General features: G+C 47.3%; 2 protein-coding genes across 2 annotated transcripts; one reads left to right on the forward strand and one right to left on the reverse strand.

Annotated features, from left to right (window-relative positions):
- Window positions 1-191: 191 nt before the first annotated feature.
- Window positions 192-5618, reverse strand: LOC115768583 (integrator complex subunit 6). Its single transcript, XM_030713228.1, has 5 exons — window positions 5307-5618; window positions 4318-5144; window positions 2287-4206; window positions 1313-2229; window positions 192-1075 (listed from the first exon to the last, which is right to left on the reverse strand). Exons 2-5 carry the CDS (start codon window positions 5087-5089, stop codon window positions 779-781), a joined length of 3906 nt encoding a protein of 1301 aa, XP_030569088.1. The 5' UTR covers window positions 5090-5144; window positions 5307-5618; the 3' UTR covers window positions 192-778.
- A 3780-nt stretch (window positions 5619-9398) lies between these two features.
- Window positions 9399-13146, forward strand: LOC115768599 (regulator of telomere elongation helicase 1 homolog). The gene is made up of 7 exons (XM_030713249.1): window positions 9399-10675; window positions 10739-11286; window positions 11479-12142; window positions 12204-12358; window positions 12421-12553; window positions 12610-12852; window positions 12908-13146. The coding sequence occupies exons 1-7, from the start codon at window positions 9608-9610 to the stop codon at window positions 13127-13129; spliced, it is 3033 nt and encodes a 1010-aa protein (XP_030569109.1). The 5' UTR covers window positions 9399-9607; the 3' UTR covers window positions 13130-13146.
- Window positions 13147-14666: the final 1520 nt, after the last annotated feature.

Consider the following 14666-nt stretch of genomic DNA (forward strand, 5'->3'; position numbering starts at 1 on the left):
ACTAACAACTAATTACATAATCTAATGCGCTACAAATTGTTTTTAATTCTTGCATACATTTGCTTTAACTTTACACGTAATGTAACTAATTTTTCGTTTGTTTTAATATTAATTTTTTTTCTCTTTTTTTTTTTCTTATTTTGCGGTGACTTAAAGTTAGGTATTTTCTTTTGCTTAGAATTAAGTTTTTGTTTTTTTTTTTTGTTTGTTTTTTTGTGTTTTTGTTTTTATGCTTAAGAACTACATAAATACAGCCCCTATACAAACCCTAAGAAAAAAAATATAATATATATATATATATAGAAATCGGTAATAATGGTAAACCCCACGACACAGATAATTTGCTCACGACAATTTCACTATATACAAATGTGTGTGTGTTGTGGTGTGTGTGTGTGTGTGTGTGTGTGTATTTTGCTGTTTGCACTCGAATTTGGAAATTGACACACTAAATATATATATGCATATATATATATATATTAGATGATTTCTGGTTGGGCCAGGCGCGCTGCTTCGCGCTGCTTTATATAGGCCACGCACACACACACATATATATATATATATAAATTGGATATATATCTATAGATTGATATATATATATATATATATATATGTGGCTAGACCTAACACTGCGCTTCAGTTAACGGCTGCTGTTGTTGTTGTTTGTTGTTGTTGTTGTTGACATCACAGACATGTTGCATGTTGTTGTTGTTGTTGTTGTTGTTGCATGTTGTTGCTGCTGCTACTTGTTGCACGCTCAGTTCCATAGCAGCCAACGTTAACTCTTTGTTATCTCGAGCTGCTGCTGATTCCGCTCCCACCATTCCTGTATGCTGTTGACCATTTGGTGTCGCCGGAAGCGCATCGATTCGCTGATGCACATGTCTATGAAATCGGACTTCATCTCCTGGTCGCCCTTCATCAAATTCAAATGCTCCAACAGTTGGCTATAATCGCGACCTGGTCGTCGTATATCACGAAAGATTTGCAAACGCAAATCCACATTATGTTTGCGCGCCGCTTCCCGCTGATCCTCGCTGAGCAGGATGCGTTCCGGCGAGCTCGCAATTTCGCCGTTATCGATAACATTATCGTTATCGTTGTTGTTGTTGTTGCTGTTGTTGTTGTTGTTGTTGTTATTGCTATTATTATTATTGTTGCTGTTGTTGTTGTTATTGCTATTATTATTATTGTTGCTGTTGCTGTTGGTGTTGTTGTTATTGCTATTGTTGTTGCTGCTGTTGCCGCTATTGCTGCTGTTGTTGTTGCTGTTGTTGTTGCTGTTAATGTTGCTGCTACCGCTGCTGTTAATGTTGCTGTTGCTGCTGCTGCTGACGTGCGTCGGCGATGCCTTTGGCTCCAGCTTGGGGCTGCTGTTGCCGTAGCTTCTATTGTGAAAGCTGTTGCTGCTGCTGCCGCTGCTGTTGATGTTGCTGTTGTAGTGGCTGAGGCCGCTGCCCCAGTAGAAATGCGGATTGCTGGCGGTTGTTGCGCTGCTGCCGCCAGCTGTGCGCTTCAGTGCATCAAAGCAATTCACAGCTAGGTTATCCATGTCGGTATCATGGCCATTGCCCTCGCTGGCATTGCCGTTTAAAAAGTTGCTGCCGCTGCTGCTGTTGTTGCTGGCGCTGCTGCTGCTGTTGTGGCTGCTGCTGCTGTTGCCGTTGTGGCAAGTTTGTAATATGCGCGAGATCTCGGAGGCATCATTGATATCATTATGACTATAATAGGTAGGTGTTGCTGCTGCTGTTGAGCTGCTGCTGCTGCTGCTGTTGCTCGTGGCTGCTGTTGCTGCTGCTGCTGTTGTTGCTGTTGTTGTTGCCGGCGCCGTCGCTGCAGTTGCTGCGGTTACGGCCGGCGGCGATAGCATCGCCGCATGCTGACTCGTATATCCATTGGCCACCAGCAACAGCGGCGGCATTGCTGTTGCGCCGGCGCCAACCTTATGCATTGCTGTCGTCGCCTCCAACATGTTCAGCGCATTGTCGAGGGGCACATGCGTGGCGCCCACATTGCTGCTGTACGCCGGATGATGCTGCATGGTCAGTCCATTGAGCGGCACATAAAAGACGCCGCTGCTGCTGTTGCAGGCACTGCTGCTACTGTGATTGCTGGCATAGCTTATGATGCTGCTGCTCGGCTCGGGCGTGCCATTGCTGACGGCAGCTATTGCTGCCAGGCTGCTGCTGCTGGCTGTTGCTGCCGCCAGCGCTTCCGTCGCGGCAGTTGCTGCTGCGATGCTGCTACTGCTGCTGCCGCTGCTGTTAACATTGCTGCTGCTGTTACTGTTAACATTGCTGTTGCTGTTACTGTTAACATTGCTGCTGCTGCTGCTGCTGTTGTCCGCCTCGTTACCGCGCTCCTCGTCGCTGATGCCGTTGATAAAGTTGTGCACATAACCGTTGAGCGGCATCTCCTGCTCGCCGGTCTCCTCCTCGCTGAAATCGAAGCTCATGCGCTCCGGCGTATGCGGACCCATCGATAAGCCGGAGTCATTGTTGCCGTCCTCAATGTTGCCGGCGTCAATGTTGCCGACATCATTGCTGCTGTTGTTGATGCTGCTGTTGTTGCTGCTGTTGCTGCTGATGGACGCCTCGGAGGCATAGCTGCTGTTGCTGTCCTCGTCGAGCAGCAGCTCGGAGACGCTGCTGCCGCTGCCTACCGAGCTGGGGCTTGCGCTGCCGCTGCGCAATGAGTCCATGGACATGCGCCGGAACTCGAAGGCGCGCGGCAAGGGACCCGCCTTCCGCTTGCGGCCGCGCGTTGTGCTCTCCAGTTTCCTGGAGCTGAAGCCGCCCATGGGCCCGCCCAGGCCAATGCTGTTGCTGCTGCTGCCGCCGCCGCCGCCGTTGTTGTTGCCGTTGCCGCCGCCCAGCATTAGGCCGGACATGCCGCCACCTGGACCCATGCCGCCGCCACCGCCGCCAGAGTTGCCGGAGCCTCCGCTGCCGCCGCCGCTGGATGTGGACGAGTTGCCATTGTTGCCGCCATTCGAGCTGGTCTGCTTCATGGGCGCCACATCGCTGAGATCGGCCTCGTCGACCATGACCATGTGCTTGTCCTTCTTGTACGGATTGCCGAACATGTGCTGGCGCACATTTGTCGGCTCAATTTCGCGCAACGGATTGTCCTTGTTCTTCAGATACTCCTGATAGTTGCCCATCTCGGCAATGGGCAAACAATGTCCGGAATCCTTGGCCACCAGGCTGGCGGGTCGCAGAAATGTTTCACGCATGCGTGCAATCTCATCGACCAGATCCCGGCGCGGTATATCGAACGGATTGCGATACGTTTTCGCCGACGACTGATGCGTCAGCTGGGGCACAACGATCGTATAGTTCTCGACGGGCTCGATTTCGGCATGCAGCTTGGCGAACGTGTCGCGCAGCAACGGATGCCGCACCAGATCGCGACGCAGTGCAGCGCCCGTGCACAGCTTGGCCGTCTCGACCTGGCGATAGGGCGGCTTTGGCTGCTTCAGCTGTTTGTAGACCTTCAGGCAGAGATTCTCCTGATCCTGTTTGGCCGTGTTCTTAATGTGCTTCAGCTGATTGGCTATTGTCGGCGACAAATAGTTGTCCACATTCTCCGGCAACAGGAACTGCAGCAGCTGGTACGGCACATTGATGTTGACCAACGCCTTGCGCAGAAACGGGCAATAATACGGCGGTATGGAGCGCACATAGGCATTGAACTTGTACATGAGATCATTGGGCGGACTCATGTTGTACTTGTGAATGAGGTCGTGCAGCAGCGGCAACAGCGCCGGATAGTTGTAGGCCAGCACGTACAGATGCACCTGCGTAAAGTTCGGCGATGCCTTCAGATAGCCAAAGGGCAGCTCGAATCCGTGCATGCCATTTGTGACGATCACCTGCCAGCATTTGTTCATCTCCCGCTTATTGAGTATCTGCAGCGTCAGCGGGCAGCCCTCGATCTCGTATTTGTCGACGGGAAAGCTGCGCACCAGCTGCGGCTCATCAACGGCGGGCGTCAGTATCTTCAGCTTCGGATGGGCATCACGTGGCGGCAATGTGATCGCCTTCGAGTCCGGCCAATAGGGCTCCGGCAGCGGCCAATAGCCGATGGGAAAAGTCTTTTGTGTGATATGCTTTTGCACATAGATCATCTTCTTGATCGGCTGGAAGACAATGTCCGGCGCCGGCTCATTCGACGACGTGGATGTGGCAGCTGTCGAGCTGCTGGCGCCGCCATTATTATTATTACTATTACTATTATTATTATTATTATTATTATTATTGTTGTTGCTGTTGTTGCTGTTGTTGTTGTTGTTGTTGTTGTTGCTGTTGCTGCTGTTGCTGCTGCTGCTGTTGCTGCTGGTGTTGCCGCCGCTCGACTCCTTGGGCAGCATGGGCTCGAATTGCAGCACAACACCGGGCTGGACCTTCTGCACCAGACTCTCGATGCACTGATTGAGCACATAATGGCTGCGCACGCGATAGGATCGGCCGCCGGTTACCTCGCACATGCGCTCAATGGGCGAATCGTCGTGTGGCACCTTGCCGTCGACCCGTTCATCAATCTTGTTGCCCGGCATGCGCAAGACGAGCGAGAAGAGGCGCTGATCCCAGCGGAAGGGCTCTTTGGTGAATTTGGTGCCCGGTATTTGATTGCTTAGCGGCAATATGATCTCCTGATGGACGCCATTTCGATAGGAATAGCGACCGCCGTCGGTGATCACAATAATGACCGAGGGCTCCAGATAGAACGGACATCGTCCCTGGCCGTATGTATCGATGCCCGATTGCATCCGATTCAGGTTGAGCAAATCGAAGGCGTTGCGCAGCGATTCGCCCATTGAGGTGAGGCCGTGACTTTGCAGATTTTTCAATTCATTCATAAATGTGGCATGATTCTCCTTCCAGCCGGCCTTCACGTTCGCCGGCGGCTCCTCGAACGTGAGCAGCATATAACGATCACCGAGACAATCCTGGGTACGTTGACGATATTTTAGAAACGTCTCGACGGCACCTTTGGCTATGTCCAGATACGTTTTTTGCACACCATTCACATACGCCTTCTGGCACATGGACGACGAGGTGTCCACCAGGAAGAGTATGATTGTCATGGCTGCCAATGCCCGACTCCCACTACACTCACGCTCTCAACACTCTTTGGTCTACCTACAAAAAAAACAATACACATTTTTTGTTTAGATACAAAAAAAGTGCATAAACAAAATTAAATAAACCGCATGAGTTAAAAACAAATCATTTGATGCACACACGCACACACACGCACATACGCTGTGATTGGTGAGCGCATTAAATGCAAACTTAATTTACCGTTTCTTGCGCTGTCGGAGAGTCAATGTGAGCGCAATGCAGCCGCAGTTTGTGAGTGAGTGAGCGAGCTAGCAAGCGTGCGAGAGGAGAGCGTAGGTAGGTATTTTCTGTGTAATTGAGAGTTGTGGGTGTGTTGTGCAGAGTTGCTGTCGTCTTCCTCTTCTTCTACTACTACTTCTTCTTCTGCTGCTGCTTCTTCTCTTTTAACTACTGACTGTTGCATATAGCTCTTCTCCAACACTTATCCGTTACTTGTTGTTGTTGTTGTTGTCGTCTCTGTTGCAGCAGTTGGTGTTATTTTCTTCTTCTTTTTGGTGTTTTTGTGTGTGTTGTTGTTGTTTGTTTTTTTTTTTTTTACAGCTCTCTTGACTTTGTTGCTGCTGCTCTTTCTCAGTGTTTGCTAGCAGCGTGCTTCTTTCTCCTGATGTCCTGGACTTAAGCGATTTGCTCTTTTTCTTCGTTTCACTGTGCCGCTTTTATAGTACATGTTGCGTGAAACAGCTGACATTTGGATTTGAAAAGTACCAACAAACTCTGCAATGAAACGAGAGACAAGAAAAAAACAAAAAAAAAATGTTATGGAAAGAGAAAGGAAAAATATATCAGTCAATTACAATTCGTATGTTGCGCATACGCACTGTGGTGCGACACTGAAATTAAGCAAACACAAACGAAATCGATTTAGCTCAGTTTTGTAATACACTCGCACGCACGCACACACGCACACACACACACACACACGAACGCACGACAGATAGATACGCATACACGAATATGTGCATATGCGTATGTATACATCTATCACCTTCGCAATCACTGATAATGCTCAAGCAAACGAAACTCAAACACATACACATACAGACACACACTAACAAGAACACGCACAATTTGGACAATAAATGTGCTAATTTTGCCCGAAGAGCTTCTGACTGCGACTTTAAAGCTCGATCGCTCGCTCTCTCTTTTTTTTTCATTTTTCTTCTCTCTCCCTCTCTCAAGTTGTCGTCTTATATGCGCATCCCCAGCGCTCTGGGTTCTGGAAACAAAAACAAAAACAAAAAAAACAATAAAAAAAAAAAAGGTTTGACACAAATTCAGGCCAAACAGCAGACAATCGACTCCGAGACGCCCTCTGCCACAGCCAGTTAGTTATTTCGGCTGCTCTACAAAAGTCATTCATTTACTCTACACTTGGCTAGTATGCGATTGCGATTGGGATTGCGATCGCTCTGTTGGCATTAGAGATGAGCGTGAGCGTGAGCGTGATCACATTGATCAATTCACGAGATCCACATGCACGATCATGCTGATAAGTGTGTGTGTGTGTATATATACACATATATTTATGCCAATATATATATATTTTTTTGTATGCCTCTACCTATGAATGCTCATATTTCTGTTGCTTTCACAATTTATACCCATATCGAAATGTATTATCAAGGCCTTCTTTTCAAAACACAATGAATTCGCAAACATATATTTATATATGTGTATATATATATATGCTCAAAGGCATAAATATATATATAGAGTCGCAGTCATACACACGACCGTGCATATTAGTTCAGAAGCACGTGTGCAGTTTTTTTTTCACTATCATCTCTAACGATCGGCTCACGTCACTCTCACGCACGCATCTCTAATTGGCAGCAACAACTGGCCAAAGGCAAAGATGAAAAATATTCGGATATTATCTAAAATTTCCGCACTTGCTGGCAAAAAAATTAAGAAAAAAAAAGCCCTCCCCTTGCTACGGACACGATTTAAGTGCAAGTCAACGTACATACAATGTATTTCGAAGGAATGTAAAATGACGCGCGGCAAACAAAAAAAACTGAAAAATTCTTATCGACGCGCCTGCATTTGTCGTTGTCATCGGTGCCGCCGCCTTCTGGCGACTAATTGACTGAGTTTCGAGTACAAAGCACTCAATTTCTATTTGAATAGGAGCACTCATTCACACACATACACACGCACACACACACACGCGCGCGCACACATGCAAGCGTATTACATGCGTGTACTACATTCACGCTCAACAACGCAGCACAGTGTTGCCAGACATCTAACAGAATGCACAATAGACTAGGTAAGCAGATGCTTGCAGGTAACCAATAACAAGCACGTGGATATTATTATCAAACGGTCACGTCAAATTATTTAATACATTATTAATAAGAAACACAAACTCAAACAGAATTGTTAAGCACACAATAACATTAGCATTTGCCGCTGGTGGCAACGCTGCCGCAACAGCAAGGTAACACAACAATGCGGGTAGGGAGGGGGTTGAATATACTCCTGCAATTTTTTTTTCTTTTTGTTGCCGCAACTGAACACGCTACGTCTTTCAAATTTACTGCTAAGAGCTTGTAAAGCAACACAGAAACAACAACACCTTGATTTGAGAATCGACCTTGCCGCACAGGATCGGCAATTGTTTCTGCTGTTTGGCTGTAATGTGAGTGAGAGCTGGGAGAGGGGTAGATGGTTAGAGTCGCTCATTATTTGACAAACAGCATGATTAGAGTGACCTTAATATTAAATGCGACATGAACACGAACAAGAACGTATTTGCATGTGGCAGTGGGGCTGGCTATTGCGTTTATCGTCTATCGATCGACGATACACGCAATGCAACACTGCAACCGATTGTATAGAACGCGCCAAGATTTCAAATGTTATCGTGTCTATTATTTGCAGCTGATTGTGAGTGCAATAATTGTTGCTGCGTTAATAACACTAAAAGAATCATTATTACAACTGCGTTCGCATCATTACAAGCATTCACGTACACACTATCTCTTTCACAAACACACGCACAGCATCTTCATCGTCTTCAGTGAGAGTCGAGTGGTTCAAAAAAAAAAAAAAAAAAAAGAAGCACTAAACATAAGCTGAACTATTTACTACTACTTGGACTGGACGGGCTAACTCTACACGGCGCCTGCAGCCAAAAAGAGCGGGGCGCAGCGTTAGCCGTTTAATATGTTGTTGGCAATTAACTAAACAAATACTCATATTATTGTTATTAATCGGGAATATACAGTTACAGTTGCTGTATCTGCGTTAAGACGAACTGTGTGATTCTGACTGACTGAGGAATGGAGTGGAGTGGAGGGGTGGGGTAGGTAGCGCGCAGTGTTGTTTTGAGCAATTTTTTATTCTGTTATATTTTACTTTGTGCCAACAAAAATTTATCACCACCTCCGCCGCGCGCGCTCAAACCAACGACCATAGCCACGCACTCACACACAGTTAAATAAGGCACATACACATACACACACACACACACACGTATGGTGTGTATGTGTGCGGCTGTATTAAGGTGCATAGCCCATAGCACACAAACAACAACTTTTATACGCACGCTCTCACGCTCACTGCTCCTCTCTTTTGGCGCTCGCTCATCCAAGCAGCCGCCCCCGCCACCCGACCGCGCAACCGAACCCAACATCCAACCAACCAATCCACTCGCCAACTGACTGACTGACTGACTGACTGTCGACTGCGATGACGATGACGATGACGACGACGACGGCGACGACGACGACAACGACAACGGCAACGACGGCGATGGCGCAAACGACCGACCGACAGCCGAACCGCCGAAGCGACACGACCACGACACGACCAGTGGTGGCATGTATGTATGTATGTAGCAATTTGTATGTTTACTTGTAGTATCTCAGCAGGCGGGTAAGTTTGTTTCACACACACACTGAGGCCGTCACTCTCGTTGCGTCCCGAGTTGTCGCCTCTGCCTTTTCTATTGCTATTGCATCTGTTTCATCTACTTTGGCGCCGCTGGCCAACCAACCTCTCTGTTCAAAAGTAAAAAACTAACTGAGCCGCTGCGATTGTTGTTATTTTTGGTGTATATCGATAAATCGATAAGTGCACAGGGCTGTTAGTTATCAAACTGGCACAGAGTTGGTTTGGTTAATTATTTGTTTATTTTTATTCATTTCACAACCGAGCACAATTAAACAGTCGAATATAATTAGCAATAAATCAAATAATAAATCTGATTTGCTAATACTTTAGCAAAATGTGGCATCAATAATGTATTTATTTGTTTTGCCGTACACAACACAGGCGACTAGCCTGTTCTAATCGGTTCCAAAACAGGGTCGTTTGTCTATAGAACACATGTTAATATTGTTTTGGCGCGCGAACTCGACAGACAACGGATAACAGGAACGACAACAAACAGCATTTCCCGGATCGATAATAGGATACGTGTATGCGTGTGTCTGCTTGCAAGTGCTGAGCATATTAAGTGCTACTTGACTGCAATGCCGGAGAATATTATCGCCGGCATTCCGGTGCATTTTCCCTTTGAGCCATACGAGGTGCAGCGCGCCTACATGGAGAAGGTGATTATGTGCTTGCGCGATGGCACCAACGGCGTCCTCGAATCACCCACCGGCACGGGCAAAACTCTGAGTCTGCTCTGCGCCTCGCTTGCCTGGATACGGACACGTCAATCGGAGCAGCAGCAGTACATGCAGAAGCTACAGCTGGACCAACAGAAACAGGCAACAAGTGCAGCTGGAGCTGGAGCTGGAGCTGGCGCTGGCGTTGCTGACTTAAACGCCGTCATGGGCAAGGCCAACAATTGGGGTGTGCCCAAGGTGATATACGCCTCGCGCACCCACTCCCAGCTGAGTCAGGCGATGCGTGAGCTAAAACGCACCGCCTATGCCAGCATGAGATCTGTGGTGCTCGGCTCGCGGGATCAGCTCTGCATACATCCGGACGTGATGCGGGAGCAGGGCAACTCGAACAAGGTGAACATGTGCAAGCTGAAGGTGCACGCGAAGACGTGTTCGTTCCAGTTGCGCGTCGAGTCCAAAAAGGATCATCCCGATTTTCGGGGTCCCAGCATCATGGATATTGAGGATCTGGTTAAGGTCGGCCAGCGCCTGAAAATGTGCCCCTACTTTGCCTCCAAGGAGCTGGTCAACGGCGCGGACATCACATTCATGCCCTACAACTATCTGCTGGATCCCAAGGCGCGCAAGGCGAACAAGATTGAGCTGAGCAACACGATTGTCATATTGGACGAGGCGCACAACATCGAGAAGATCTGCGAGGAGTCCGCCTCGGTGCAGATACGCTCCTCCGATGTGGCCATGGCCATTGAGGATATCACGCACATTATGAAAATCTTCACCAGCGGCGATGCACAGGACACGGGCGGTCCCGAAGAGCCCAAAGACTTTACGCTCGACGATCTGACGCTGCTCAAGGAGATGCTCCTCGAGCTGGAGAAGGCCATCGATGGCGTTGTCGTCGACAACAAAGCCGAAGGCACCACCTATCCAGCTGCGCATATCTACGAGCTTCTCGGCAAAGCAAACGTGAGTTGATCCAGCCCCTAAACAAGTAACATAAAGCTAATCCTTGTGCCCATACCGATGCAGTTCACCTATGGCAATTGCGCCACAATTGTCGCCCTGCTGGACAAGCTGGTGCAGTATCTCATGGTCGCCTCCCAGCACTCGACGATGCTGCGCAAGGGCGGCAGCTTTATGGTGCTCGCCGATCTGCTGAACATTGTGTTTGCCAACAAGGAGGATGTCATGTCCAAGGTGCATCGCAGCTTCAAGGTGCACGTCGAGATTGAGGACAACAAACAGTCGAAACATGCAGCGAACAGTGCCAAGCCGCAAACCGGCTGGCTGGGCAAGGGCAACAATGCAGCGAGCAGCGTCGCCAAGGCGGCAAAGATCATTAATTTCTGGTGCTTCAATCCGGGCTTCGGCATGGAACAGCTGCTCAATGCACATGTGCGCAGCGTCATCCTTACCAGCGGCACACTGGCGCCGCTCAAGCCGCTCATTGCCGAGCTGGCCATACCCGTGGCTCAGCATCTGGAGAATCCGCACATAGTCGACCAGTCGCAGGTCTATGTCAAAATCATTGGCACCGGACCGGATCGCGAGCAGCTCATATCCAACTACAAGAATCGGTATGGGCAGGAGTCTACAGGCACACACACAAAGCAAATGCTATTTTCACTATAATTCCCAAACGGTTTAAGCACAGATCCCCGGCCTATCTGGAGGCCAAATTAGTTATTCCTTGTTATTCCTTAGCTTGTAACATTATCTTCTTGTATATTTAAAAGTTGAATTAATATTTCTTGTTCTTTCATACACAGGGACAATCCGAAGTACATCAGCTCGCTGGGCCAAACGATCTTGAATGTGTCGCGCATTGTGCCGGACGGTCTGTTGGTGTTCTTTCCGTCGTATCCAATGCTGAACCAGTGCGTGGACGCTTGGCAGGCGAGCGGCCTGTGGGCGGATATATCGTGCCGCAAGCCAATATTTCTGGAGCCGCGCGGCAAAGATCAGTTCACGAGCACCATGGAGGAGTTCTATCAGGCGATACGCGACTCGAAGGGCGCCTGCTTTATGGCCGTGTGTCGCGGCAAGGTGTCCGAGGGCCTGGACTTTGCCGATCGCAACGGTCGGGCGGTGATCATAACGGGCCTGCCCTTTCCACCGCTCAAGGATCCCAAGGTGGTATTGAAGCGTCGCTACCTGGAAACGAATCGCACCAAAGAGAACCAGCTGCTCAGCGGCCAGGAATGGTACAGTTTGGATGCGACACGCGCCGTCAATCAGGCGATCGGCCGTGTCATCCGGCATCGCAACGACTATGGCGCCATCTTGCTGTGCGATGCACGCTTCCAGGATATGTCGCAGGTGCAGCAGCTGTCCAAATGGATACGCGGCCATCTGGGCGCACGGCCACAAAGCTCGCCCTTTGGCCCGATTGTGCGTGAGCTGCGGCAATTCTTCAAGCATGCCGAGCAAACGGTTAGCCCACATTTAAACCGAGTCGCGTTTCTTATGCCAACTAATCTTCCGCATTCCACAGATGGCACAGCCCGAGGAGCGTGTCGTTGAGCCGCTGCTGCAAACCGTTTGCAAGGAGGAGCAGCCCACGCTGGCGCCCAGCAGCAGCCAGATCACCATCAAACGTGAACCCGGCACCGGAGGCACCAAGTTTCAGCTGGCCAGCGAGCTGGCTGCGTAAGTTATGCACGGCCTCAGCTAATGCTGACTAGCTTTTAAAATATGTTAACACTTTGCAGCCAGGCTGAAATGGCCAACTCCATTAAGACGTGGACGCCGGCGGACTATGCGAATGCAGCGGGATGCAGCACGCTGGGCCGCAGACCGCCCGATGCCATGGACTTTATGAGTCGACTCAATGCCAATGTGACGGTAAGTTTGTTTGCCTGAGTTGATGTTCCGAACTGATTTCCCTTGCGACTTGTCAGAGCATCGACTTTAATGGCGCGGACGCTGGTCAGGATCTGGTCAAGATACACAAGCGCGAGCGCAGCTCACCCACAGCCAGCGAATCTTCGATGATTGCCAAGAAGCGCTACAAGCTCATCGGCAACGATCCGCTCAAGACGGAGCCCAGCGAGCCGGCCTCGACTAGCAGCAGTTACTGCCCAACTCCCGCTCAATCTCAGCTCAAAGAAGCGCCCGAATCGCGTGCAGATTTTCTGCGTGAGGTTCGTATCTGGCCCACAGCAAGAAGTTCCCTCCTTTAACTCCTTCACGTTTCAGGTGCGCAGCGTCATCGATTGTGATCAGTTTCGCAGCTTTGGCAAGGCGCTGCTGGCCTATAAAACTGGCGGCGACGGTTGCTTCGAGACACTGATGGTGCTCCTACTGGACGTGCTGGGCGCACCCCAGCTGCGTTATCTGCTGCTCGGCATGCGACGCTATCTGAAGAACGAGCACAAGCTCGAGTTCGATGTGCGTTTGGCCAGCTTTCAGGCAACCTAGTCCTGGAGCCTCAGCCCAGCAGCACTCCTTGCCCAATTGACTGAAGATTTAAGAGAGGCAAGCAACTGTAAAGCATATATCATATATACTATATATAATAATGCTGCCTTTTAGACTTACGCTTTGTGTTACCAAATGCTTGCTCCAGTCGGAAGGGTATGTCCTTAGGGTATGATTCTTGTACATTCTCCGCCTGCAATTAAACATTTTGTAATTTTTAAGCATTCATTTAATTTCCTTTGCACCGAATATTTAATACCCTTGCAGACACACGTCTTGAAAATGTTTGCGGCTCTGCAGATATTTTATACGAGAGCTTAATCAGAAAAAAAAAAAGATAAAAAATAGACTTTATAAAGCTTTAAAGCAGTTCGATGTAAATATATCAGAATTGTAAACAGAAGAAAGTTTTCATACAAAAGCTAATGCTTCGACCGATAATTCCTATAGCTATACATATAGTCGATATAGTTTTGGTTAATATGTCCAGACAAACTACAAATGCTGTCCTAAAACGATTCAACTTTTTTGGTTAAGTTAAGAAATCTTAAGTTAAATTAACATATTTTGAAATAATAAAAATCTTTCTATACAAAACTTATAAAAAAAAGCAAAAATATGTAAAATGTGACAAAAATATTCTTAGTTGTTATAGAGATAAATCATGGATGGAATTTCACCGAGATAAATTTTTTCCCAAATTATTGTGGTCAAATGAATCAAGAAAATATATTATTTGAGACAAATAAGACAGCCAAATGTTAAAAGAAAACAACAAAAAATTTCTATTGAACTTTCTTTAAAGAAAAATATGTTATCAAATTATTGCGGTCAAATGAATTGACAATAAAACAATATTCCTTAAGAGAAATATGATATCCAAAAGCTTAGAGAAAAAAAAAAGAGAGAAAAAAATTCTTCGAGGGATCACACCTTCTCGTCGAATACCAGAAGGGAAAAGTGTCCCCAAATTGTTGTGATCAAAGATTGGAGAACAAAAATATAATAAAAATTAAATTAGCTTCGAGTCAAACTAAATGTGTAAAAAAAAAATTTTTATTCTCTTTCGAGTCTTCACACATTGTCGTCGAGTACTTTGCGAAAAATATTGCAACCAAATATTGAAAAAAAAAAATATATTGTAAAAATAGTTATTGCTTGGTAAACGTAAAATCAGTAAACTGCAAAGCAGCCAAAAAAAAAAATTAAAAGAAAAAATTATCCGCCAAAAAAAAAGTAGGTCTGCTCACCGCGACTGGTCGAAGCAGACTGAGTGCAATAACAGCAGCCCACTCCAGACCTATGCTACTTTAACATGAGCTGTTAAGTTGCCATAACATAACATTAACATAACATGATTCTGTTAAAGTTAACCCGCGCACAAGCACAGATTTGAAAAAAATCAGCTCGGACTTGGGTTGATTAAACAAATTTTCTGCACTTGCGAGTATGTTTGTATAGATGTAAATTAGTACTAAACAATTGCAGACTTTTCATACTTGCTTTAGGTTTTATTAAAAAAAAAAAAAAAAAAATT

The sequence above is a fragment of the Drosophila novamexicana genome, unplaced genomic scaffold (genome assembly GCF_003285875.2).
Source record: "Drosophila novamexicana strain 15010-1031.04,08,12 unplaced genomic scaffold, DnovRS2.1 tig00001842-arrow-arrow-pilon, whole genome shotgun sequence".
In the NCBI taxonomy this organism is placed as follows: domain Eukaryota; kingdom Metazoa; phylum Arthropoda; class Insecta; order Diptera; family Drosophilidae; genus Drosophila; species Drosophila novamexicana.

Excerpts from the sequence above, each read along its gene's own strand:
- LOC115768583 (XM_030713228.1), bottom strand. The coding sequence starts at position 5,089 with ATGACAATCATACTCTTCCTGGTGGACACCTCGTCGTCCATGTGCCAG. Across the intron at positions 4,207-4,317 it reads CAGCAACAGCAGCAGCAGCA|CCAGCAGCTCGACAGCTGCC; the intron begins ACAGCAGCAACA and ends ATAATGGCGGCG. Across the intron at positions 1,076-1,312 it reads GCAGCAGCAGCAACAGCAAC|GGCGAAATTGCGAGCTCGCC; the intron begins ATTAACAGCAGC and ends GTTATCGATAAC.
- LOC115768599 (XM_030713249.1), top strand. The coding sequence starts at position 9,608 with ATGCCGGAGAATATTATCGCCGGCATTCCGGTGCATTTTCCCTTTGAG. Across the intron at positions 11,287-11,478 it reads ATATCCAACTACAAGAATCG|GGACAATCCGAAGTACATCA; the intron begins GTATGGGCAGGA and ends TTTCATACACAG. Across the intron at positions 12,853-12,907 it reads GTGCAGATTTTCTGCGTGAG|GTGCGCAGCGTCATCGATTG; the intron begins GTTCGTATCTGG and ends TTCACGTTTCAG.